Here is a 25,457-nt window from a genome sequence, read left to right on the forward strand (position 1 = left end):
GCTTATGGCATTTTCTCTACTCACCCCCCTCTCCCCAAAAAAGGAAAGAATTGAGCTGAACAGGTTTTTCCTCCCTCTTATAACCATTAACAATTATTTTCCACCACCCCCCCTCCACAAAAAAAATTAGTCTATTTTACCAACTCAAATATTCAGACGAAGTGTTTATTAAACTACTTAGGAACCATCTAGTAAGCAGTGGTTTGCCAAGACTTAGAATAAAAAGATCATGTACATATATCTATTCAGGCTAGATTTTCTAAAGTGAGCTGATCTAAAGTTCATTTCAACTGGCCGGATAGTCAGCTATCCAAGGTACCTTAAGACACTGACTTAGAAAAAAAATAAGAATCAAATTATTCTGTTCAGTTTTTCATTATAGAATAACATGGTAATTAGGCAAGAAGGTGAGAATGTGCTTCAGTGTTTGAGCAACTGTGTTTTGAATAAAGTCATTAACAAAACTTCAGACGTTTCACCACAAACAAGAGTTTGTCTGAATACACTAACCTCTCACATATTCCATGAAAGAATGAATACATACCTACCATGCTTGCAAAGAAAATATAAAATGTACTCAGAGATGTCCACCAAATATAAACTGAATTATGTTTTCTTAGTGTTATCTTTTGGTTTTGCAGTTATTTACTTTTAAACTTGAGCATGGTAACCAGAGGGATTAAGCTTCTTTTTTAAATGACTGGTTTAGCAATATTTAAATGAAGTCTCTTTCAAAAGAGTCCAAAACCTCTTTTAATTTGCAAGCAGATTAAAGTTTAAATTGCAGGAAGACTAACTGGCAGTTTTATATTCTCAGACAAAAAATGTAGAACTCTTGATAATTGCACTTAGTGCTTAAAGAAGATACACAATGGCAAATCGACTATTGAAAAATTGCTTTTGGCAAGCACCTCATTCTGGGAGAGCACAGCTGGTGACTTAGATAGCATTGCCATGGCTCCAATTCACGATGGGTCTCAATTCCTCGAGCAGAAGCCCTAGAAATTCTTACAGGTTGTATATTTAAATGTCTCAATTTTATTTTATTTTAACCTAAGGGACAAAATTATATATGAATTCCACAGTGCTATATGTGAATTGGTACTTCTATTTTGCTATCAAAAAGCTGTCATAACTCCACTTTGACTTTATCAATTCCATGCACTTACTGAAACATAAAAAGGTTGATTTTAATAAAGGTACAACCTTATAATGCAATCTTCATTTAAGGGGAGAAGATATATGGGTCCTAGTTTGGGTTAATGTGAATCTTGGTAGATAGGTACTCCTGGAAATACTGTAGGAAAGATCAGGTCTACAAAAGATCAAATTATACTTTCTGAGGTGTTGAGATAATTTTCGAAATGAACAGATGATACGGCAGTTCAATACATAATTTGAACAAGCTCATTAGTTCCCTGCCGTCTGGAAGCTGAATCCTTTTTCCTAGAGCACAGAAATGTGTCTGGACAGAAGGAAAAAAGTTACTTGTTTTTATTCCATACTGCTCAGGACTTCTCAGGGTGGAATTGGCTACTAGTGAAAGATAATATTATGTTACTACTCTAGCTGTTTGGGATTCATCAGTGAACAAAATAAAGATTGGATATGAGATATGAGATTACCAAGGGAGTAGATAGAGAGGAAAAGAGAACCAAAGACTAACTCCTAGAACATTCCACATGTAGGAAGTTGAGTAAAAAACAAGGAAGAGAGAAAATAGAGCGCCAGTCAAAAAAAAAAAAAAAAAAAAAAAAAAAGTATGGTGTCCTAGAACTTAGGTCCAGGGGGTGAGGAATTGTGAAAAGATGGTACAATTAATGAATTGGAGATCCCAATGGATTTGAAGCTTTGTTTACGTCAGGATTCTGGAAAGATTGAAATAGAAAAATAGGTCATAAGATGAAATGCATGTAATTGAGATCCTGGGGTGGGGATGATAATTAGCACTTTGATATGACTAAGAAGGAGTGACTGAGATGGTGAAGATAAGATCAGTGAAGGAATTGCGTTCAAGTAACTGAGGCTAACGTGATGGGCATGTCATATATTTATATACTGAAATCACCAAGAATTGACACAGGAGTACTGTTAGAGGGCAATGAGCCAGGAGTTCAGACTTCTGAAAAACCAGAAGGGACCCAGATGGAAGTAAACAGAGGCAAACAAACAAACAAAAAACCACCCCAAAACAAACAAACAAACAAAAAACAAACCCAGCAACACTGAGGGGTGATGATGATATATATATATATATATATATATATATTTTTTTTTTTATATATAATATTTTGGCATTAGATGCAGGCTAAATGGTTTTAGGGAGAAGAGAAAGAACATGAAAAAGGCCATGAGGATCAAGGGAACCTTCTACCTCCCCTCCAGGTCAAATGCTACTTGGGAACTGGAAGTAAAAACAGCCACCATTTGGAGAGTGTTGCAGGAGAAGTAGGATCCTTAGAAGGAAATTGCGCTTCCATTAGCTGTGGATATGAAGGGAATGTTCATTGAGGAATTTGAAAAAGAACCCTGCTGATAATGGAAGGTAGGGGAGGGGTGAGATGAAAGGGAACCAAATAAGGATAGGAGTGAGTCATTTGAGAGATGGGGTTTCTGGTATTCACTGATGTGAAATTCTAGAAAATACACATATAGGGTCTCTGCCTCCAGTTCCTGGCACAGAGCTCCTAAAAGCCTTGTAATTTCCTAAATAAAAAGAGTACCAGGGCAACTTTTGTTCTAATATTTGTTTTTAACCTTCGTTCCTGACCTAGAACTCAGATCTCAGAATTTCCTGGGTGATTGGAGTGTCCTTTGTTCTAATGAGGTGACTCTGGGTGGGCTCTCGGTAATGGTCTGCAGAAAAATCAAGCCATGATTAGAAGCTTGGAAATTTCAGCACCTTTCTCCCTTGCTCCAGGAAGGGGAGAGGGCTGGATATTGAGTTAATAATCAATTATGTCTCCGTAAAGATTCCAAAAGTATGAGATTAGGAGAGCTTCCAAATTGGTGAACACATACATCCACATACCCAGCTCCACAACAGAGCTCCTGTGCTCTGGATCCTTCTAGATCTTGTTTTATGTACCTCTTCATCTGGCTGTTAATCTGCATCTTTTATGATATCCTGTGTTATATAATAAACTGATAAATGTAACTAACTGTTTCCCCAAGTTCGATGAGCTATTCTAGCAAATGATAGAATCTGAGGAGGGAGATCATGGGAACCTCCAATTAGTAGCCAGTTAGAAGTTTGAGTAGCCCCCTCGACCCCTCTTACAATGGAAGTACAGTGCGTAGGGTTTGGTCCCAGGGCTTGGATCTAGTCTTGACCCTATGAGAGAGAGGAAAGCTTATTCTAAGAATCAGGCTCAGCCTTGATACCTGTTGAAGAAATTAAGACTTCCAGAAAAGGGGCACCTGGGTGGCTCAGTGGGTTGGGCCTCTGCCTTCGGCTGGGTCATGATCTCAGGGTCCTGGGATTAAGTCCCACATCGGTTCTCTGCTCAGCGGGGGGCCTGCTTCTCCCTCTCTCTCTGCCTGTCTCTCTACCTGCTTGTGATCGATTGATCTCTCTCTCTCTGTCAAATAAATAAGTAAAATCTTAAAAAAAAAAAAAAAAAAAAAAAAAAAAGACTTCCAGAAAAGCCAGAAGTAATGTTTGGGCACCAGAGTCCATGTCTAAAAATTAGAATAATAAAATACATCCCTACAGAGCTTAGCCCAGGGTGCTCTAACAATGAGGAGCCAAGCCATTGTCAGTTGGACAGACATTCTACCCTTCTTTTGCCCAGAGATGCAGGCTGTTTTCCTCTAGTCCTGAAAGAACTAGTTCCAAAGATAGCTAATTTTATCATAGACCATTAAGAAGCAAACTATTGATGGAGTAGAAGGAATTTAATACAACATTCCTGGTAAAATGAAATTACACTGTGAAGACCAATGAAGCCAAGTTAATCAGTTAGTAGGTGCAATCACTTTCCCTGCAGTGGGTCCCCAGTAGTTTCAGTAGTCATCTAACCATCCCCATCCATCTATGACTTCATCCAGTTTTACTAAACATCTGTGCTCTAGACACTGTGGAGAGGATTGCTAAGGAAACTAGTTATAAGTTCCATCCTCATTATGTTTACAGTCTAATGAGGAAGAGAATCACTGACTAAGGTATTGTATATATGATGAACACCATGAGGTCAGAGTCTTCCAAAAGAACATAATAAGGGGACCTAATGTTTACCATTTGCCAAAGGATCACCTGAAGCCAATTTTTCAGATCCCAAAGGACTGATATCTTGTAAGCTTGTTTCTGGAAGGATTCCATCTTGAAAAATATGAGGACCACAGCAGAAGAGTGCTATATAGCTATAGCACCAGGGAAACCTGACAAGTTCCAACTTTTTAAGCAGGCTTCTTGCCACTGACTGGTTGAGGGAATGGTGTCTTTTGTAGCCCTTTCCCAGAATCTAGGCCGAGGATCACCAAAAAATAGAGTCTCAGTACCACCTAGGAAGACTGAATTGTGCCAGAGCTTTGGCAGCAATGGGACTGCATTTTCTCCGCAGCTGAAGCTTAGAAAGAGCCACATATATAGCGGTTCTTCTAGAAGCTGAAGTGTGCAGCTCAGAGCATACCCTTGCTCTCCCTACCTGTAAGACAGGTTTCTGCACATCCCCAGGGAGCAACAGCGAGGTGTGACCTCTAAGCTTGACTCCAGCTGTATGACGCTTTGCAGAGACACAGTTTCCCTCTGCCTAGTGAGGTCAGTAGCCGTTTCATGTTCAGATGAGTAAAGTCCACTTTAGATATGCATAGAGAAAATGTAACTTACTTTCTTCACTTCATCTTGTGGCTACTTGATGGCTCATTCTAAGCTTTAACTTATATTTCTTGGTAAAATCATCTCAAACCATCCACTGGCTATTAAACCACACTCGTTTTGCCATACTTTAGTGTATCGTTCTATGCTGCTATTCCAAAACTACATTATATGTCATGTGCATGTTATTTAAAAAATATACTCACTGCTACTTGGTGGCAAAAATAATCCATTGATATTGCGAGGTTTGCTGTGATAAAAGATACAACTGATCTTCACACAACCAAGAGGCTGAGTTTCCCAGAAGCATGAAATGCTGCAGTTTTGCTAGACAAAAGAGGTGGGGGAAATGTAATGATCAGATACCACATTCAAAACAAACACAATGTGCTACAACACAGTACAAAACTATCACAATGTGATAGTTGTGATATCATTGTCACATTGTCACAATGTGACAAAACTATCCCAATTACTGACTTAGGATCATGTGCGTTTCCCGAGATTCAGTATTTCTAAACTCTGCTATGTATAAGATACAGTAGATATTTTCTAAAATACACTCTACCATTTTTTATAAGCATTTAAGTTGAGCAGCATGCAAAATGCCTAAAAGTTAAGTAGTGGAAGAAAGAATCATTTTTTTTTCTCTATTGTGTTGTAAGAGTACATAGCTCAGTCTTATTGAAGGAAGATGCTTTTAAGAAATACGATGATGGTGAGTAATTCTACCTGCATTTCCATGTGTCTAAATCTGCAAAGTGGATCTAAACATTTCCCCTCTCTCCATAATGAGCACACAGTGTCACTGCCAAGGGCTTCTTCGCAGTGTCGGAATCGGCACTGGGAACCCTGCAAGGAAAAAGTAAACAGTATAGAAAACTCAATGTAGTAGTGTTAATCTTCAACAACAGTAAGTTGCTAATTAATTAGGAAAAATATAACATCAAATTAGAATCACAAAAAAATACTTTACAAAATAAGGTCATGAGTCTAAATTTTAACAAATTTGTTTAATTTTAGTCAGAGACAGAATATAATATAGCAGAACATGCAACAAGTCACTGATAAAATGCTATTTTTTGTTATCAGTTAATCCATATGATTCAGAATAAATATATGACACCACTGATATTCTTTTTTTTTTTTTAAACTTTATTTACTTATTTTTAAAGATTTTATGTATTTGCCAGAGAGAGGGAGAGCACAGAGGAAATGACAGGCAGAGGAAGAGAAAGAAGCAGGCTCCCGCCGAGCAGAGAGCCCGATGTGGGACTCGATCCCAGAACCCTGGGACCATGACCTGAGCCGAAGGCAGAGGCTCAACCCTCTGAGCCACCCAGGCACCCCACCACTGATATTCTTGATCACAATCCAGCGACAGAGCAATTTCATTTCTTTTTCTGGAAAAGGCCAGTTTTTTGTTTTAAAAATCACAAGCCATTTTCAAATGGTGGAGATGATCTCTAGTAATCAATCTTTATTAGATAATGTTTTCTTCGTTTATTGGAGATACTGTTAAGTGTGTTTTTACAGGGAAAGTGAATGGAGCTTAAACTTTATATTACTGTGGAATTTTAAGTAATTAGTACATTATGCTACATTAAATGTATATCCTTTATACCCTTGGTCTATAAAATAAACAGTTGTGCCAATATATGTACATATACCAACAAAAGCAGATGTTCATTATTTTCATGGGCTGCTATTACATTTTTTTTTTAATTCTATGTCTTTTACACATAGGCCCACACTTGGAAAAGCTGCAGGCTGCTGTCTTTCTGACAGAGAGATGCATGACATACAATAAAAATATTCCAGGAAGTTCTGTCTTTTGATATATGTTCCATGTTTTTTTCTTATTTTTTTCTCACCCTCTTACTCCTGTCTTCACAATTTCCCCCTTTTAAAAGTGGATCTCATAATACAAAATACTGGACAAGGGGGACTCCTGGGTGGCTCAGTGGCTTCTGCCTTCGGCTCAGGTCATGATCCCAGGGTCCTGGGATCGAGCCCCGCATTGGTCGCTCTGCTCAGCGGGGAACCTGCTTCCCCCTACACCTTGCCTGTCTCTCTGCCTACTTGTGATCACTCTCTGTCAAATAAATAAATAAAATCTTAAAAAAAAAAAAAAGATACTGGACAAGGCTAGATAAACCTGTATTTGAATTCCCGGTTCCATTATTTGTCCATAATTAACAAAAGTTAACACATTCCTTACCCTGTGTGTGCTTCAGTGTCCTCATCTGTAAAAAGGGAATAAATGCCTCCCTCACAGATTATAAAAATTATATGAAGAAGGTATTGTGGTTGCTGTTATTATTGTTATGTATTCATTTATTTATTGAGAATTTACCACCTATCGATCATGGTGCTGGGTACTTGGGGATACAGCAGTAAAACAGACAAAACTCTCTGCATACATAGAATATAAATTCCATTATTATTTACATCTCTGGGTTTAATTGTAATAGGACAGGCAAATAAGTGAGCACTGTGTGTTATAGGAAACATATATAAATTATTGAACACTACATCTGAAACTAATGTGTACTGTAAGGTGGCTAACTGAAATAAAAAAAAAAAAAGTGAATCAAATTCAAATGGTCAAAGAGATTGATTCCATTCAGGCTTCCTAGCAGAGATAAAATACTTTAAATCAGACACAATGTGTCTTTCATTTAGGCATGAACATGAAGCTCCAAATTTCTACATTTATTTGGTTTCGTTGAGATCCATTAATCCTAATCTCTCTCTCTTTTTTTTAAAGATTTTATTTATTTGACAGAGATCACAAGTAGGCAGAGAGGCAGGTAGAGAGAGAGAGGAAGGGAGGCAAGCCCCCGCTGAGTAGAGAGCCTGATGCGGGGCTCAATCCCAGGACCCTGAGATCATGACCTGAGCGGAAGGCAGAGGCTTTAACCCACTGAACCACTCAGGCACCCCCCCTAATCTCTTTAATATCTTTTTCTCATTTAGATTTATAAACCTGAATTCATATTTGGCTAATTTGTTTATAAAATTTCTTTTCCTTTTTCCATATTATCAAATATTTGCTGTTAGACTGTTAACGGGAAAAATTCAGCAACTGGGTTAATGAATTTCAAATAGGGAATCAATTCGATTTATTAAACTAAGTTTGATAGCTGAATTTAACTTTTTGAATTAACATGATTGGAATCATATTAACTGTAACAGTATGATGTATCATATAATGTTTCAATATGTTTGAAACTATAACAATTTTAATTTCCTCAGACAAAGTCAGTATGTCAAAAATACATGATAAGCTTTTACTTCAGATTTTAAATATGTAAAGTATTTTTCAGTAAAAGAGTAAATTTGACTCAGCAATACAAATTATTGCCATATCCTCCTTCATTCTACTAAAAAGCTTAAGTATGTGAAGTACCGTAAATTGTATAATATTTACCTTTATGCATGTGGAATTAAAAAAGAAATAGCAGTCATTCCCAACTTCTGCCATTTTCAACTCTCTTGCTGCTAATCCAATGTTTTTTAATATAAGAATTGCAGGAATGCAAATATAAGAACTATCAGTGTGTAAGGGGGAAAAAGAATTTCTTTTCCAGTCTTTCAGGCTATCAGTAGTATTCTTTTAAAACTGACCTCCTGTCGACAGTATATTACACAATAGATAATTCTTAAAGAAACTTAAATTAGAAGATACCTTCTCTAGCTTTGCAGAAATGTTGAAAGTGGTTGCTAGTAAGCACACAAACTCAAACTTCCAGAATTTTCCTGATTGTTACCTAATCCATTGTTTGCTCATCATAAATGACCTCACACGTAACTGTAACTGTAGGCTGGCCTACCTTAGTGAATTCTGTGTAGTATTTCTCTTCCTCAATCCTAGTATATTAATCAAATAGGCTAGTAAAAATAAAATATTTTATCTTTTAATGCTCTGATTGACTTTGGGATATAAGCTAGTTAATAATTTCATAATTAAAAAGTATTAAGTATTTCACAAGTAAATTGCTGTTTTCTAAAGCTCATTTCTATATATGGTTTGGAAACAAACTAAAATTTTCTAATCGGTAAATATACTATCTGTACTCCAAGATAATAAATAAAATTATTTAAATATGTTCTCACTGCTATCCATTGAATTGGGAAAAAAATCATTCAGTTTGTGTTATTTTAATAGGTACCTGAAAATAATTGGACTATTTATTCATCTTGTAGCTATATTCCACTCATTTTTCATCCATCATAAAAGGAGGAATAGCTTCTTCCTATAGCAGAAAGGTCCAGAGTGTCTATAAATTTTGAGAATTTGTTGAAGACAAAGTGAAGTACTCTGATTCCCAGAATGAGACATTTCAATCAGCAGTTACTGAGGTTTTTCTTCGTCTTAATATCTTTACTAAAAGAACTAAAACCTGGCAGAAATTAATAAAATTGCTCATAAGAGGTGACTCAGGAGATGCCATAGAGATGACAGATTATAGTAGATCAAAATGTATTTTTAAAATGCAACGTACTTTGAATTGGAAATTAACAAGATAAAGGCATATGTATTCTCACTTTAGTTAAGTAAAACAGGCCAATTGGTAAGAACTTTCTGAATACTTTAAGGTAAAAATCTAGGAAATAAAATAAGGAGCTAAAATTTAGAAGAGTTGTTTGCCTGTAACTGTAAATAAGAGAAAAAATAAAAAGAAATAGTATTAAAAGTAAGTGAAGAAGTAGAGAAAATTTGGCTAAACCCTTGAAAATATTGGCAAAGATATATCTATATGTATAGATATAGATATATATAAATTAAAAAACCTTAATATCTTGCCTTCTGTTTTGCCCTAACTTCTAACTCTAGAACAATAAAGTACTCATTTTAAGCACATAGGTTATGTAGAAAAACACCTCTAAGAAATATCTTTAAGTGGTTTTTGCCTCCATATAAACTCCCTCTCTCCCTGTGAGCTTTTGGCTACAGGGATTATTTCCAAATACTGTTACCAAACACCATTATTGCATGATTACATGTAACATCATGATTAAAGCCATTTTGGGAATCCCTGTTTTACATAGGGGAGAGGCTGAAAAATATGTTTTTACCTTTTGGGGTATGTTGGGAATAATTACATTCCATTTGAGACAGCAAAAAAAAGGTCAAACCAAAATGCGAATTTTTTTTTTTTTTTTTTTTTTTTTTTTTGGTCTTTGCAAAGTGCAGTTTTGTATGTTTTGGTAGTCTTTAGTCTGCATGGAGCCTTAATTTCTTCTTAAAAACAAAACTCTGTTTTCCTTTATTTTTCTCCTTCCTCCCCTCCTTTTCATATTCACTTCTTTCCTGTCGTGAAATTCATTCTAGTCTTTCAGGAAAAGCTATGACCATTTTCATGAGGATTTTTATTCCCTGTAATGAAGAGCAGTAGGAAATTTGCCTCCACAGCTGGGAGTAGACCTGAGAATTTTAGTAAGTATTTTGGGTTGGCTGAGTAGACTCACACTGAGTGTCTTTCATCTTTGAGGCGTGCTAGAATACTAGCACATTGGTCAGAGAAGAAAGTATTTCTTCCACTTTGTAATCTGATTATACAACTTTAAGTACAGGGGCTGGTAGTAACTCATTGCTGGCTCTTCAGGTTTATGAAAATCAAGCAAAGCTGCTGGCTGCTGGCTGCTACCCCGTTTGCAGCTGTGCATTGGACCTCTGGCTCTCCCCTGACTTGGACTCCTTTGTCTCAGCCAACTGATGAAATCAAAGCACAATAGAGTGCTTCCTGAGGAATGGTTAGCCTTGCTATTACTATTCAAACAGCAAGTAGAATGTGTTAGAAGATGATCTCTTCTCAGAAATGACAGAATGTTGGACCTAGAAGATTCTATGGCAGTTTGGGAAATGGCAGTTGATAGTTGTGAGGGTTATTTGTTGTTCCCTTGAGACCCATGAAACAAGCTGCTTGCTGGGATTTCTCTGGAGGAACAGAAAATCACTGGTGCTTGATTATAAAATATTAAGTGTCTGGTCCCCATTGCTGACAACCAGTATCAGCATCAGATATTCTTTAAAAAAAAAAAAAAAAAAAAGTTTGGTTTGTTTTGGTTTTCGCCTTTTTGTGTTTTCTAGAAGATAGCAGAACAGAAAAATGAAGTGGCAAAATCTTTCTCCTCTCTGAATCTGGCAATCAAAAAACAGTGCATTTTTTTTTTTTTTTTAAGGGACATTTATTCTTTAGAAACCCTTTTATGGGTAAGTCAGGAAAACGCTGGACTTTGTGGTGCTTGTAGGTAACACAGTTTTAGAAACGAGAGCTGGGCCTTGTCTAAGCATCTGGCGATTGTCAGAACTCCCCTGCTGAAGACTACTAGCTTCAATAAGATAGAAAGTCACTATTACTAAATATTTAATATTTTATTCGATCATTGACCATCTCATTACTTCCCCTCCAATATTCTTTTAAGCAATAAGTCAAAACTGTTGATTGACTAGCTCTGTAGTTGACTCCCAACTACTCAAACCATTTGGACTCTGCTGGAGCTCATATTTAGGATAAATGAGATTCCTGTGAAAAAAATTAAGATCGAAATCCGATTTTGGATTAGTCTAAGGATAAATTTTGCACTTAGGAAAGGACATTAGAACCAGTTTCGACTATGTTATGCGGCGCAATGAGGTGCAGTCCAGACGGCATTACTATTGTGTGTGTGCGTGTGGGAGGGAGGGGTGTCCCAGGTGTTTTAATGGTAGCGTTTTCTAGCGCTCTTCCTGGGAAATCCGTTTCCGTCAGGTTTTGAGAGGTCTCTGAATATTTCTAAACTTCTACAGGAATTTATTAACGAGAACAGGCAGTTCCTTTTCACCAGGGAGGTGTTAAGTCGCCACCTGAAATAATTCATTACTTATAACTTGCTATTCTTTAATTTTCATAAATATCATCGGTAACTAAGGATGGTTAAACACACACAACCCAAAAACGAATCTCTCGTTTCACAGTCATCACACCCCGGACTAACGCTCGCAGGAGTGTAAACGGCGCCTCCTCGGCGCGCAAACTACAACTCCCAGAAGGCGCCGCGGCACGAGGCCGCTTCTACGCATGCGCCCCCGCCCCACGCTCGGTGTGGGGGCCGTGTGCGCGGGGCCGCCTTTCTTAAGCCGGCAGTGTTCGTGGTTTGAGCGAGAGTGTGACTGTTGGGGACGCTTTCCTGGCCCGACGCTGTTTAGGAAGCGTACTCTGCGTTCGCACTGCTTGTTGGGCCCACCATGAGGCGCCTAGGTTCGGTGCAGCGGAAAATGCCGTGTGTGTTTGTGACGGAGGTGAAAGAGGAGCCCTCCACCAAAAGGGAGCATCAGGTACCGAGGAGTGCGGGGTCCGGGGAGCAGCCACGCAGGACTTCGGGGTCGTCAGAGCGCCCTGCAGGCCGGGAGCTTTTTGCAGGTTTCGCTGGGGAGGTCTGGGGCAGGGGACGCTTGCTCACTGAGCTCCAGGTTCTTGTACGTCTTTAGTTGCAAGGGAGGAATCGTTGAGAGAATTTTTCTGATAAGGCGATTCAAACTTGCCGTCGCACGGAAATGAAAACCCACATCTTAAGTATTAGTCCTTTTGCTACCACGTTTTTGGGGGGAAGACCCCCCCCCCCCTTAAGTATTCACATAATCAGCGCAATGCAGACTTTACTGCTTTTCAGGAGTGTGCGACCAAAGTGCAGATTTTAGAAAAACTTGGCTTTTAACAGTTCTCAGCAGGGCACCGGTTAGGTCGCTGGAGATCTCACCTCCTGGATTGTTGCCAGTAGTTACCTGTTCGGTACTGACTTTGGTGTCCCCACCTCTGGTGTTTGTTTCGGCACCGGGGTTTAGTCATAGAGGGACTTTGGTGAGTACTGGTGAATGATTAGTAACCTGTGTCAGGGTAATTCTCTCAGGTGTAGCAGAGTCCTTGAGAGCAGAATCCCCAGGTACTCGGTGCTTCCAACCCATCATACAAAATTCCTCCTGTGCGTCTGGCATAGGCCCCCCACCCTCCTTCCGTCATTCGCGTTGGAGGCGGCCTTGTTTTCTAGACTAGAAGACCTCTAAGGTGGAGACTCCCCTGTTACATCTAGTCCCAGTTTCTAGGACCTGATGTGCAAGTAGGTTCTGGTTATTATTTGTTGAATGAAAGAATGAACCGTGCAGTACTTTCATGCCAATTTTCCATTTACCTTGGCCCTTTTTACTTTATTTACTTCTTTAAAAATGTTTGTTTGTTTATTTATTTATTTATTTATGTATTTTAGAGCGCACAGGCAGGGGCAGGGGCAGAGGGAGAAAATCTTCAAGCAGACTCCTCACTGAGCTGGAGCCCGTCTTTGGGCTAGAAACCAGCACCCATGAGATCATGACCTGAGCTGAAACCTAGAGTGGATCAGTGGACTGAGCCACCCAGGCGCTCCTCACCTTGACACTTTTTACTTTATAACATAACATTTCTAGTACCACGCAGTTACAGTTCTCAGTATTTATGTGCTGCTTACTGCACTGCCTGATTGTTCTTTCCTGCCTCCCAGAATGATCATCATCATGTTCTTTCCTGGTCTAAACCCCACAGTTACTACTACGTGTCTATAGCAGTAGTTGCCACGTAGTGGTTTTTTGTTTTGTTTTGTTTTGTTTTTGGGGTTTTTTTGTTTCTTTAGTTTTTTTTTTTTTTTTTTTTTTAGCTGTAAGAAACCTAATAAGAAATACCGATACCCCAAATAGTGGATCATTTTAGTTGTGATTCTCAACTTTGTATGTTGGTGAGAGTGGATAGTTTGTAAAAGTACCTCCCACCAGGAAAAATAAGCCCCTGCTCAGGTTGCTCTGCAGTGAAGATTTGCTTACACTATTATTTATACCACAGTATTCAAATCCTTAACTAAGTCAAGGCTTCCCATTAACCAGGCCCAGTCTATTCTTGAAGTGCCTGTTGGACCCACCATGGAGGGCTGGGCTCAGTGCAGCAGAAAATGCTATGTGTGTGACAAGAGTTGCCTGCTCAAAGCGAAATCTGTTTCATCCTGCGAACATACTAGGCATGGCCCTGTCTTTATTTTTGCTTAGGCTTTCCAACTGTGCTTGGATTACTTCCACAATTTTTAATTTTTTCAAATCAGACTTTCGCTATGAAACTTTGATGATCTTAGTTATCCCAGTGATGATCTCTGCCCGGAAATTGGAGGACCGTTCCGTTGATATTCACTGTTATTTTAAACACACATGCCTCGTTTTTCCAGTCGTAGTCTTTAATTAGGAGAACTTTGTGTACCCCTTGATCTCTTACAGTGTCTTTTAAACATGTTGATAGCAGAGCGTGGTACATTGGTAGAAAGTTAATTCTTATAGAGGGAATATTTGGAGCTCATCAAGAGCTCTATCGGGCAGTGGGTGGTGGGGCTGGGGAGTGTCTAGGGTGGCTCAGTTGCTTAAGTGTCTGTCTTCCATTCAGATCATCCCAGAGTCCTGGGATCAAGCTATCTGGCTCCCTGCTATGTGGGGTGTATGTTTCTCCTTATGCCCCTCACCCCACTCTCATGCTCTCTATCTCTCTCTCAAATAAACACAAAACTAAAAAAACAAAAAACCCTCCATGGGCAGAGGAGTCTCCCTAGGATTTCTGGTAAATTCGAATCCACAGCAGCACTGATACTAGGCCAAGACTTTGTTGCTGTACCACCATGGGTTAAACTGATATCCTCTAATACTAATTGCCGAAGTTAGTGATGAATCCCCGTCATTATTTTATCTTCAAAGTACTGAATCAGGGGCACCAGGGTAGCTCAGTGGGTCAAAGCTTCTGCCTTTGGCCTGGGTCATGATCCCAGGGTACTGGGATCGAGCCCCACATCGAGGGTGTCTGCTCAGCAAGGAGCCTGCTTCCCCCCCCCTCTGCCTGCCTCTCTGCCTACTTGTGATCTCTCTCTGTCAAATAAATAAAGAAAATCTTAAAAAAAAAAAAAAAGAAAGAAAGAAAAGAAAAAGTACCGAATCAGTAACAGAATGGTGCTAATTTCCCAAGTCTCCCTGACTCAGAAACAGAAACAGTACTTCCATGTATTAATTTTAAAACCTGTACACACCGGTATTGTGCAGTGTTTTTCACATTATTTGGGATGAGTGTTACTTCAGATAATTCACACTATAAAATGGTGGCATAAGTCTTCCTCAGAAATAAAAATAAATTACGGATAAAACATTGGTAGGAATTGTAGAAACTCTTCTCCATTCTTGATGGTCTTGGCTTCTCTTCCTAACAGCAGAAGAACCGTTAAGTCACGAGTTTACTACTGTGAAAGCTCAGAGACTCCCCATTTGTTTTTCTCCTTAACATTTATTACATTTAACATTGTATGTATGTATTATTTTGCTCCTGTTGTCTTGCTCATTAAAATGAAAGTTCCACCAAAGACAGGTACTTTTTTGTTAATCTCTATATTTTCTAGGGTCAGAGATGAGAATTAACCCATGGAAGGCATTTAGCAAGTGATTATCAAGTAAATGCTTGAACACACTGTGCTACGGAGACAGGGCTGCATAGGACATGGTTCCTGTTGTCAGCTCATGGTGGATAAAGAAACAGAATAAAAATTAATGTGGGAGAACAGGTGTTGCTGTTATAGCATAGAAGGGAGGGGGGTAACTCATGAGAACTTGATGGAAGATATATTTTTTAATTGTGAAGGGTAAGCGGGAAATTGTACTTTAGAAATAGTGAAATTGAGAACATTCCAGGTGAGAGTATGGGTGAAGGCATAGAGGCTGTTTATCTGAAACCGATTTTCTTTCTCTCTTTTTTAAGTCATTTAAAGTTTTGGCAACTGAAACTCTAAGTCACAAGGCATTAGATGCAGATATATACAATGCAATTCCAACAGAAAAAGTGGATGGAACATGTTGTTATATTACTACTTACAAAGGTAAAACTGTACTACAAATATTATTTGATCACTTTACAAACTATATATATCTGAAGTAGGGCCTTTATCCTCATAAGCCCTAGGCAGTCTAAATATAAGAGCAAAATGATAAAGTCCCAGTTGTTATACTTATTTATTACATCAGTGTATCTCTCTGGTGGGGGGAGGAAGGGAAGATAATTAACATTTACTTAATACTCATTAAAGGCAGGTGATAGGATAAATGTTTTATACACGTCCTCTCTAATTTGCACAGTAAGCCTCTCTATTGCAGAGATAGAGCCTCAGAGCACTTAATTTGTTCAAGACCAGCGAATTAATGAATGACTAACCTGGTAATAGAACCTATGTTTGATCCTAAAATTTGCTCTGATTTCACTGATTCTGGTGCTGACTCCATAGTTTATATTACTGTTGGCAGCATCTCTAGTTTATTTCAATCTAATGCACTTTAAGAGTTAGAAACTAAAACAGAAATTGTCAGTTAAGGAAAACAAATGCATCAAAAAGAGAGAAATAATCTTTATGATTTCCTTTTACCTCTTAATTCCAGCAAGAGAAACAGAACAGTTAAATAAATGCAAATTAGACATATTCCTGGTACCACGAAATCTCTTCTGAAATGCATTTTTTTCAGTATGAATTGTGTTTAACATACACTTAACATAATTTACCATCGTAACCATTTTTAAGTGTTTATTGTTGTGCTCCAGTCACCACCGTCCGTCTCCTATCACCACTTCGTCTTGCGAAATTGGAACTCAGTACCCATTAAATAATTCACCATTCCCTTGACAGCCCTTGACAACCATATTCTACTTTGTCTCTGTGACAGTTTCGGCTATTCTAGATACCTCATATATGTGGAGTCAAACAGTGTTTGTCTTTTTATGGCAAGCTTATTTCATTTAGTATAGTGTCCTCAGTGTTCTTGTTGGAGTACCTACACAGTTCCCTTCCTTTTCATGAGTAACAGTTCATTGTGTGTATAGACTCATTTTGTTTGTTGTATACACCACATAATTTTATGTCCATATCACATAGTTTTTTGTCCAAACCATTCATCCATCAGTGTGTACTTGGACAACTTCTACCTTTTGGCTGTTGTAAACAATGCTGCTATGAGCATGATGAACAAATACCTTCTTGAGGCCCTGCTTTCAGTTCTTTTGGGTCTATATCCAGAAGATCTATATTGTTGGATCATAGCGTAATTTTATTTTTAATTTTTTGAGGAACTGTCATACTGTTTTTCCACAGCAGCTGCACGATTTACATTCCCAACAGTGCACAAGGGTTCCAGTTTTTCCACACCCTCACCAACACTTGTAATTCTGTTTGATAGTAGCCATTTTAATGGGTATAAGTGAAATGAATTTTTGTACTTACTAGTAAAAAGAACAAAAGGTCCATTCAACCAGAAATAATGGAATATAATTTTAATCTGGTTCTTCATAATATTTATTGGGATAGCTAATAAGTAATACAGAATGTCTGAACCAAACTATAACCAGTAATTTAAAAATTAATATATTTGAAGAAACTAAAAGATTTTTCAGGCTTTCATGTTTATATTAAGCAGCTTAAATGTGCATCATTATGTGATCATGTATAATGGTGGCAGATAAACATGACTAGATTGCTGAAGAAAATTTTATAGGGTTCAGAATGGCAGTGCTTGCGAATCCGCAGTTTATTACAGGTAAAGGATACACAGTATTAGCAAGGGCATTAAATGTAAGGGTGTACATTGCAGCGAAGGGTCTGGGAGTCCAGGTGAAAGCGCCTGTTGTTACCCGCCTTACCCCTCTCCACTCCTCCCAGCCCCCAAGGTTCTGGCAGGACATACTTTGTCAAATCAAGAACCACTGGTGTATGCAGGGAACACCTTGGAAACAGAATCCAAAATGGAGTGTCAACTGGGAATTTTTATATTCTGCGGGTCATGGAGATCTCTTCCTGCTAACTAACCAGTCCCAACAGCAGAGTCCGCCGAGAGTCTCACTGAGACCAGGTATAAGACTCATTAGTCTTAGTGTCATCAATAAAGAATGTGGACACACTGCCCTGAGACTTCGCAGATCCACGATTACAGATCATCACTAATAATACTTGACCGGGGATCAGAGCCATGCAAAATAGCTCAGTCTAATTCCACATTTTTGGGAACTAACCCTTACAGCACACCATCATGTTTTCGGAAAAGTGTGACTACAATTTTCTGCATACGTTTCCATTTAGTATAGAGGTTTCAGTTTCTCACAGATGCTTGTTGCTGATAAAATCTGGCTGTGGAATGTCCTTATGAAAGGGTCAAATATTAATTTTTCATCTCATCCTCAGCATTATCGAACCAAAGACTTGGGTCTTCTTAGAGTATCAGGTATGGCTGGGCAAGATGCATCTGTTAGAATGTGTCTTATAGGGTTGGTGTTTTTGGGGAAGATGACCCTGTTATTTATTGAAAAAACTTTATACTGAAATGTCTTTCAAGATAAGTTTTATTGTTTGCCTCTTAAACTTTTCTTTTCCCTATTATTATTAATATTATTTTAGGTCAGCCATACCTTTGGGCTCGGCTAGATAGAAAACCTAACAAATTAGCTGAGAAGAGATTTAAAAATTTTCTACATTCAAAACAAAACTCAAAAGGTTAGTGGGCTTTTTTTTTTTTTTTCTTTTTAGCTTTTTATGATTTAAATAACCTGCAATTTTTGGCTTATTTCTTGCTCTGGTAGTATTTTTATACGTTATATCCTTCTTAAAATTTAAGTACTTAGGGGAAGGAAGAAAATTATAATTGAGTATCTTTGTATGTAAAAGAATATTCTTGAAAAAGATTTTGAATCATTTTCCTAACATTTTTGTAACTCATTAGAGTATGTTGATTTTATTAAAACGTACAAATCACTACATATATACTGTATTGAGCAACACATTTTGGTTTTGTTGCCTAAGAGACAAATATGTAATTTTATAAATCAGGCACAAAAATGTCAAAGGATTATCAGTATGTTTAATTAAACATTAAAATTCTTCTAATATAATCAGATATATACATTAATCACTGTATCCACTCATTCATATATGTATTTATAGGTTTATGTTTATAGTGCATTAAAAATTCATCATAAATCTACACATATTAGAACATTGGCTACCTTAGACTTTTATCCACTACAGAGTGGTGGATTCAGAGTTGAAAAATAGTTTTTAAAGATTTATTTATTTATTGGACAGAGAAAGTGTTGAGCACAAGCAGGGGGGCAGCATGCACAGGGAAAATGAGAAGCAGGCTCCTCACTGAGCAGAGCACCTGATGTGGAGTTCAATCCTAGGACCCTGTGATCACGACCTGAGCCAAAGGGAGGTGCTTAACTGAAGGAACCACCTAGGCTCCCCCAAATTGAAAAATTTAAAGTGCTAGTGACCTAACCCTGAGAAGTGCAGTTACATCATGGTGATAATGCAGAATGATTATATAAGACCTGATAATTATGGGGTTTATTAGCTCTTCCCACTTTGAATTTGTTCAACTTCTCTATTTTTTAAAGTATCACCACATTTAAAATTACTTAACTCTTTTAGAATTTTTTTGGAATGTTGAGGAGGACTTCAAACCTGTTCCAGAGTGCTGGATACCAGCGAAAGAAATAGAACAATTAAACGGGAATCCGATGCCTGATGAAAATGGACACATTCCTGGTATCATGAAAACTTTTCTAAAATGCATAAGTAGTTGTTCTGGGAATGGGGAGATTTTTGCAAAAGTGTGCTGAGTAGAAAGATACCCCAAAATAAGGTTCAGTTCAGCAGGTGTATATCTTGAGTACCTATAATATGCAGAGTAGTCTTAGGTTCTAGTAATACAAAATGAAGATTAGAATCTTATCCCCCATGATCTTTTAGACACTAGGGGAAATCCATCAATATTGGTATGATTTAAGAACTAAAAGGAAAGTATACAAAGGGTATAGTCAGAGAAAAGAGGAAGAATTCTTGTCAGCCTGTGGTAGTTAGAAGAAGCTTCTAAGCAGAGAGGACATCTGTACCGAAGCATAAGAGCCAGGAAGTTAGCTGGCAAGGAAGAGGGAAGGTCAGCTTAGGCAAACTTGCCTGAAGAGGAGCAAAATGGAGTTGTGGGAATTTTATGTGACATTTCTCCGTGGCTGGAAAGTTTAGGGTGTATGACATTGGAGGACATTAATAAAACTTGATGCTGGAGAGGTGGAATGGGCTCAGATCTTGAAGGAGTTTATATTCCATTTAGAGGAGTTTTAAGTTCATCCTGAAGATGATTATTAAACAGGGGTACAGCAGAATTAAATTTAAAATTTTGAAGCAAGATTATGATAAAAGTGTGGTGGGTTTCCCTGGAGACTAATGGACTAGAAAGAAGGTTCTTACAGTTACCTGAGTGAGTACTGAAGGTCAAAGATGTGACCAAAGATGGTCACAATGGCATGTGTCCTAGTTTTTGTTTGTTGATAAAGAATTGTTCACATGAGGGAGCCTTTCTGGTAACATAAGTTAGGGGAGGAATAGCAATAACCTTCAGTACATGTGGAATTAATACATTGTTCAGCAAATATTGCAACAGTACAATAAATTGTAGAACACTTACTGCATAGGTCTATTGTCCCTGAAACTGGAGAGATGGTAGAGAGAAACCTTTAAAGAAAAAAGAAAAAGAAAAGAAAAAAAAAATCTTAGTGCTGTGTTTTAGAATGGCATTTGGTTCTTACTGAAAATTTTCTAGAAAGGAATACTGAATATTCTGTAGTGAATGATTCCTCAATAGAGTAAAAAGTAAAAATAACCTTATGATTAAAAGAATGATTAGGATTAAAAAAGTAAAACTGCTAATACTTCCACTGATTAAAAAAGTTATTTGTGTGATTAACATCCAGAAAACATGGAAAATCTATAGCAAAATTAAAATTGCTTCAAGTCTCAATCCAAAGAAAAGCAGTGTCCTGACACTTTTTCCTTTACATGTAGGTTGGGTACCAGTGGAGAAAAACAACAAGCAGTATTGCTGGCATTCCTCTGTAGTTAATTATGAATTCGAAGTTGCCCTGGTACTGAAGCATCATCCTGATGATCCTGGGCTTCTGGAAATTAGTGCAGTGCCACTCTCAGATCTCCTGGAACAAACACTAGAGCTTATAGGAACAAATATTAATGGAAACCCGTATGGTGAGTGAAGCCTTTTTCCTGCTCAGTTATAGTAACTGTCATTTATAAAGAGAACTTCCTAGGCTTAACTTAAAACACATACACTAAAGAAATGACTAATTTGAGTTAAACAGCTTCCTAGAATTATAGCCATTGCTATTTATGTCCATGGAGAAATTTATGCAGGACTCAAACCATTTTATTAACCCAAAAAGTTGATTTTAGCCTCTCATTCTTTCACATAATAACACTATAAAACTGTGTATGAAAGGGAAATATTCAAGTGTAACTTTTTGTTGCTTATTAAAATTTAGGTGAAATGAGTTGAATGAAAATCCTGTTTTTTTCATGGCTAGGTATTTAGTTTAGCATTAACAGCTAAGAGTAAATTAAGTAGAGAATTGACCATGAATCGAGTATCAAAATCTGTACTACAGTGAACAGAGTGCAAGTCCAGAGGGCACTGTGGAAAACACTGTTGATAAGAAATGGTGACAGACCCAAGGACATTAAAGCTGCAGTAGCAAAGTCCTATATAGGGATCAGAAGCAGACTGGCAGTTGGAAAGAAGACAGTAATTATACAAGTTATCAGAGGTACAGAATGGCTGTTTGGCAAATACTGTGAATGATAGTTGAACTGGGCTAGTGGTATAGATCAGGGGTTGGCAGACTTTCACTGTACAAGTCCAGAAGTAAATATTTAGGTTTTGTAGGCTGTAAACAGTACTTAAAAGAATGGGTATAGCTGTGTTCCATTGAAACTACAAAAACAGGCATCTGGTTGGATTTAGCCCACAGGTTCTAGTTTGCTGACCCTTGGTACACATTATATGAAGGTGAAATTTATATTTAATGGGTTAAGGTGGCAGTTTTGAATGACATCACCACTTAGGAAACCAGCTAAGTTTTTTGGTAAGTTAATTGGTAAATGTCTTCAAAGGCTTTTTTTTTTTTTTTTTTTTAAGTAAATTTTCTCGGTTTTTGGAACTTTTGTATGGCTAATGGAAATTTTTAACATTTAGGGTTAGGAAGCAAGAAGCATCCATTACATCTTCTTATACCACATGGGGCATTTCAGATCAGAAATCTACCTTCCTTGAAGCACAATGACCTATTATCCTGGTTTGAAGGTTGCAGAGAGGGTAAAATTGAAGGAATAGTGTGGCATTGCAACGATGGCTGTTTAATCAAGGTAATGACAGAAAATAGCTTGTGGTATCATATTGTCTTCCTAAAAGGAGGTAGAGGTGGCACCAGAATATTCTCTCTAGATTGCAGAAATTCTGATGTGTCGTGAAGAAATTTAATTTCCTCATCTTGAAGGCCACCATTCTTGATATAATAGTGTTTCCCAATGTGTATTCATTCTCTGGGGCACTGATTTTCCAAATGTACTTCAGAATTAAACTGATGAAAATGTTTGGAAAGCTCTGTATATTACATACTCCCTTCTTGGAAATTAATGTTGCAAATGAATGCCCTCTGAGATAATCTGTACCAGCTTATTTTAACCCAGCATTCCCCAAACTTACCTGACTATAGAATTTAAGTTAAAAGTGCCAAGGTAGCAGTTAATATTTACCAAATGAATTTTTAGACTTTGTGCCCTGTCACTTGGACTATTTGATTTCTCACAGGTTTCTGAAATTAGTGATGTTCAGAACTGGACCTTAAGTCATATCAACTCCCTGACTCCCAGCAGTTCAAAAACGGAGATGCCATTTTTAACCCCTCTCTCCTTTACTTCATAGATAAAATTATTTAAGGATTCTGATCTGTTGAATCTATACTTCTTCCAAACCAGCTGGCAGTTAATTTTCATTTTAATTGTAGCCAAGATTCATGCTTGACCTGTTTATCGCCCTCCTAAATGTTCTCTTTCAGTGTTATCCTTATTCTGTCCATTCTTCATAGTAAGTTAAAATGTTACTTTGTTGCATAAAAGTGCTTAGTGACTTTAAGAATATTCATGATCTGACCCTTGCTTCACTTTCTAGAATGGCTATATACCCCTATCTGCCAAATATACCCACACTGTATATGTTCTAACCATCAAAAAGCACCATTCTGTCAACGTGATATTTAGAATGCCTCCCACTCATATTTTTTAATTGGCTAGCTTCTGTACTCAGCAACAGACTCTATTCATTAAATTTTTATGGAGCCCCTGAATATGTTCCTGGCATGTTTCCAGGTGCTGGAAATACAGAGTCAACAAAACAATGTCTCTGCCTTCATGAAGCTCACATTCTAATGGGGAAGATAGACAATAACAAGTAAATATGTAATATGTCAGGAGGAGAACAGCTATGAAAACAAGAAAAAGGGTAAGATAAAGTGGAGCCTTAAATAATGCTTGGCAGATGGTAGGCATTCAAAATACATATTTATAAGTGAATGAAGGTCAAAAAGTCTAAAGCTGATACCTTTTTTCTCTCTTCAGGTTCACCGCCATCATCTTGGTTTATGCTGGCCAATTCCAGAGACTTACATGAATTCAAAACCAGTTATTATCAACATGAACCTGAACAAGTATGACCATGGCTTTGATACCAAGTGTTTGTTTAGTCTTTTTTCAAAAATAGATAATCAGAAATTTGGTAGACTGAAAGATATAATACTTGATATAAACTAGAAATGCAGTTAAGAACCAGCTTTATTGTTATCTTTAAATCTTGAAAATTCAGCCATATAAGGAAGGTAAAAAAAATCTCAAGGTTCCATGTCTAATAGAGAGTGTATCTTCTAGCATTTGAAGAAACGAATTTCTCAGTTTCAAAGGTCTATTCAAAATTTTATTTAGAACCAGCAAATGAATTTAAGCCACTACTGCATTAAAAATGTAGTAATAAGCTCCTTACCTTAAATGCAGCAATTAAACCAACAATTCTGGATCATCAACTTTAAATAGTTCAAGATGAATTTATTCTGACACTTAACAAAACTTATGGCTATAACCTCATACCTGTTTATATACATGTACACATATATAAAACTAGAGTCTTAACACATATATAAATAAGTATATTTATAAACCCCAACTTTAAATGTTAAAGTTATTGAAGTTCACCCCTATACTCTTTAAAAAACTTAAATATTATGTATACAGAAATTCATCATAGCTTATTCTACCTAGTCCTACCTTACGCTAAAAGTCATCAAAAATATACTTAAAATTTCATATAACTTTATTTACTAAAACTTCAATTTAATAAAGGTACAGGGTATGAAGAAGGAAATCATGTAGGTCAGAGATCTGTGTGATTTCCAGATGGAGTTTTGACTTATAAATAGTTAAATAAAATTACAGGTATGGGTAGTTTAATAAATGGGAAGATCAGCAGGACTTTCCTCTTCATCTTCAAACTGTTCAGAATCAGCAATAGGACTAGTTAACTCAACTCCACATTGTTCAGAAAGTTTTTTTAACTTCTCTTCTAACAGAATATTTTTCTTCACTTCTTCTTTATAATTATACTTGAGATCTTCAATTTCCTCAAAAAATGAAGGATCAAAGTTTTCCAGTTCTTTTTTCAGCTTTTTTATTTCCTCCTAATAGAAACATAATATCTTTGAAAGGTATGTAGGAATATAATATATTCTTTAGATTTGAAATAAAGAGACTCAATTACAAACACAAAATCCAAAGTAACCTGAATAATCTAATATACTTATATACTATATAGGCAGAAGTATGTTTTTAGAATTTTGCAAATAAGGTTTCCTTGTACAGCATAAATAACTAACTTGTTCACTAACAAATTAGGTTATCCCGTAAGTTATGTCCTAAAATTTATCAGTTCTTAAATGGAGATGGCATTTAATCTTTCTCCAAAAGTATATCAGATATTTTCATTGAGGCAATCAAAAAGACTTGGCCAATCACAACATAGGTTATTTTGGTTAAGATTCTTTGGTTTAGGGTTCATTTGTTTTCTTCACACACACTTATTTTTTATATTTAGAATTAGGGAGAAACTCTAGGAGTTATACCTGGCGAAGAGACATCTGGTGAAGAGACAATTTGGACTTTAGAATAGTTAATTCTAGTTAATTCTTCAGCTTATGCTCTTTTATTCTGTTTATAGATTCCTTAAGAGATAAAAGCATGGCAGATATCTCTCTTTAATAAAGGGAGCTATTCCTGAAAAGAATTTCAAAAGGAAATAAAAGGGGGTGCCTGGGTGGCTCAGTGGGCTAAAGCCTCTGCCTTTGGCTCAGGTCATGATCCCAGGGTTGTGGGATCGAGCCCACATCGGGCTCTCTGCTCAGCAGGGAGCCTGCTTCCTCCTCTCTCTGTCTACTTGTGATCTCTGTCAAATAAATAAATAAAATCTTAAAAATAAAAAAAAGGAAATAAAAGATAACTTTTCCCAGTATGACCCAAAACTTATATTAAAATAATGAGCCATATTTGTTGAGAATCAAAAAATAAACGTCTCTTTAATCCTATTTGTTTGGTCTCAGTATTTTTGTAGCTCTTGTTTAATATTTTTAACACAGATGTATATAATGAATTCTATAGTATCAAGGTCAAATGTATACCCAGGAAT

General features: G+C 37.1%; 3 protein-coding genes across 10 annotated transcripts in view; 1 reads left to right on the forward strand and 2 right to left on the reverse strand.

The window, feature by feature from the left end:
* Positions 1–8,573, reverse strand: part of C8H12orf50 (chromosome 8 C12orf50 homolog) — a 34,800-nt gene extending 26,227 nt beyond the window's left edge. For 2 of the 4 annotated variants that reach the window (XM_059183642.1, XM_059183641.1), the window contains exons 1-3: positions 8,250–8,495; positions 5,549–5,668; positions 5,023–5,143 (exon numbers count right to left, since the gene is read on the reverse strand). In XM_059183642.1, coding sequence (XP_059039625.1) covers positions 5,023–5,143; positions 5,549–5,668; positions 8,250–8,303 — 295 coding nt within the window. In that variant the 5' untranslated portion in view covers positions 8,304–8,495. The other 2 variants (XM_059183643.1, XM_059183640.1) reach the window with 2 other exon arrangements.
* Positions 8,574–11,876: 3,303 nt separating this feature from the next.
* Positions 11,877–23,557, forward strand: RLIG1 (RNA 5'-phosphate and 3'-OH ligase 1). Of its 2 annotated transcripts, XR_009356874.1 has the most exons (8): positions 11,877–12,140; positions 15,607–15,724; positions 18,281–18,376; positions 19,313–19,429; positions 20,726–20,923; positions 21,927–22,096; positions 23,099–23,231; positions 23,348–23,557. XR_009356874.1 is itself a non-coding variant. In XM_059186480.1 (7 exons), the coding sequence occupies exons 1-7, from the start codon at positions 12,051–12,053 to the stop codon at positions 23,537–23,539; spliced, it is 981 nt and encodes a 326-aa protein (XP_059042463.1). In that variant the 5' UTR covers positions 11,879–12,050; the 3' UTR covers positions 23,540–23,557. The 2 variants fall into 2 exon arrangements, 1 of the variants encoding a protein (XP_059042463.1); XM_059186480.1 differs by lacking the exon at positions 23,099–23,231 and having other exon boundaries at positions 11,879–12,140.
* A 517-nt stretch (positions 23,558–24,074) lies between these two features.
* CEP290 (centrosomal protein 290) overlaps positions 24,075–25,457 on the reverse strand; it is a 103,898-nt gene continuing 102,515 nt past the window's right edge. For all 4 annotated transcript variants that reach the window (XM_059186473.1, XM_059186476.1, XM_059186474.1 and 1 more), the window contains one exon: positions 24,075–24,456. In XM_059186473.1, the coding sequence (XP_059042456.1) occupies positions 24,226–24,456 (231 nt within the window). In that variant the 3' untranslated portion in view covers positions 24,075–24,225. The remainder of the gene's footprint in view (positions 24,457–25,457) is intronic.

The sequence above is a fragment of the Mustela lutreola genome, chromosome 8 (genome assembly GCF_030435805.1).
Source record: "Mustela lutreola isolate mMusLut2 chromosome 8, mMusLut2.pri, whole genome shotgun sequence".
NCBI classification, from domain to species: Eukaryota; Metazoa; Chordata; class Mammalia; order Carnivora; family Mustelidae; genus Mustela; species Mustela lutreola.

Bases quoted from the DNA above. Each gene is read 5' to 3' on its own strand.
- RLIG1 (XM_059186480.1), top strand. From the start codon at position 12,051: ATGAGGCGCCTAGGTTCGGTGCAGCGGAAAATGCCGTGTGTGTTTGTG. The intron at 18,377-19,312 runs GTTAGTGGGCTT...TAACTCTTTTAG, and splicing joins TTCAAAACAAAACTCAAAAG to AATTTTTTTGGAATGTTGAG. The intron at 19,430-20,725 runs GTATCATGAAAA...CTTTACATGTAG, and splicing joins TGAAAATGGACACATTCCTG to GTTGGGTACCAGTGGAGAAA.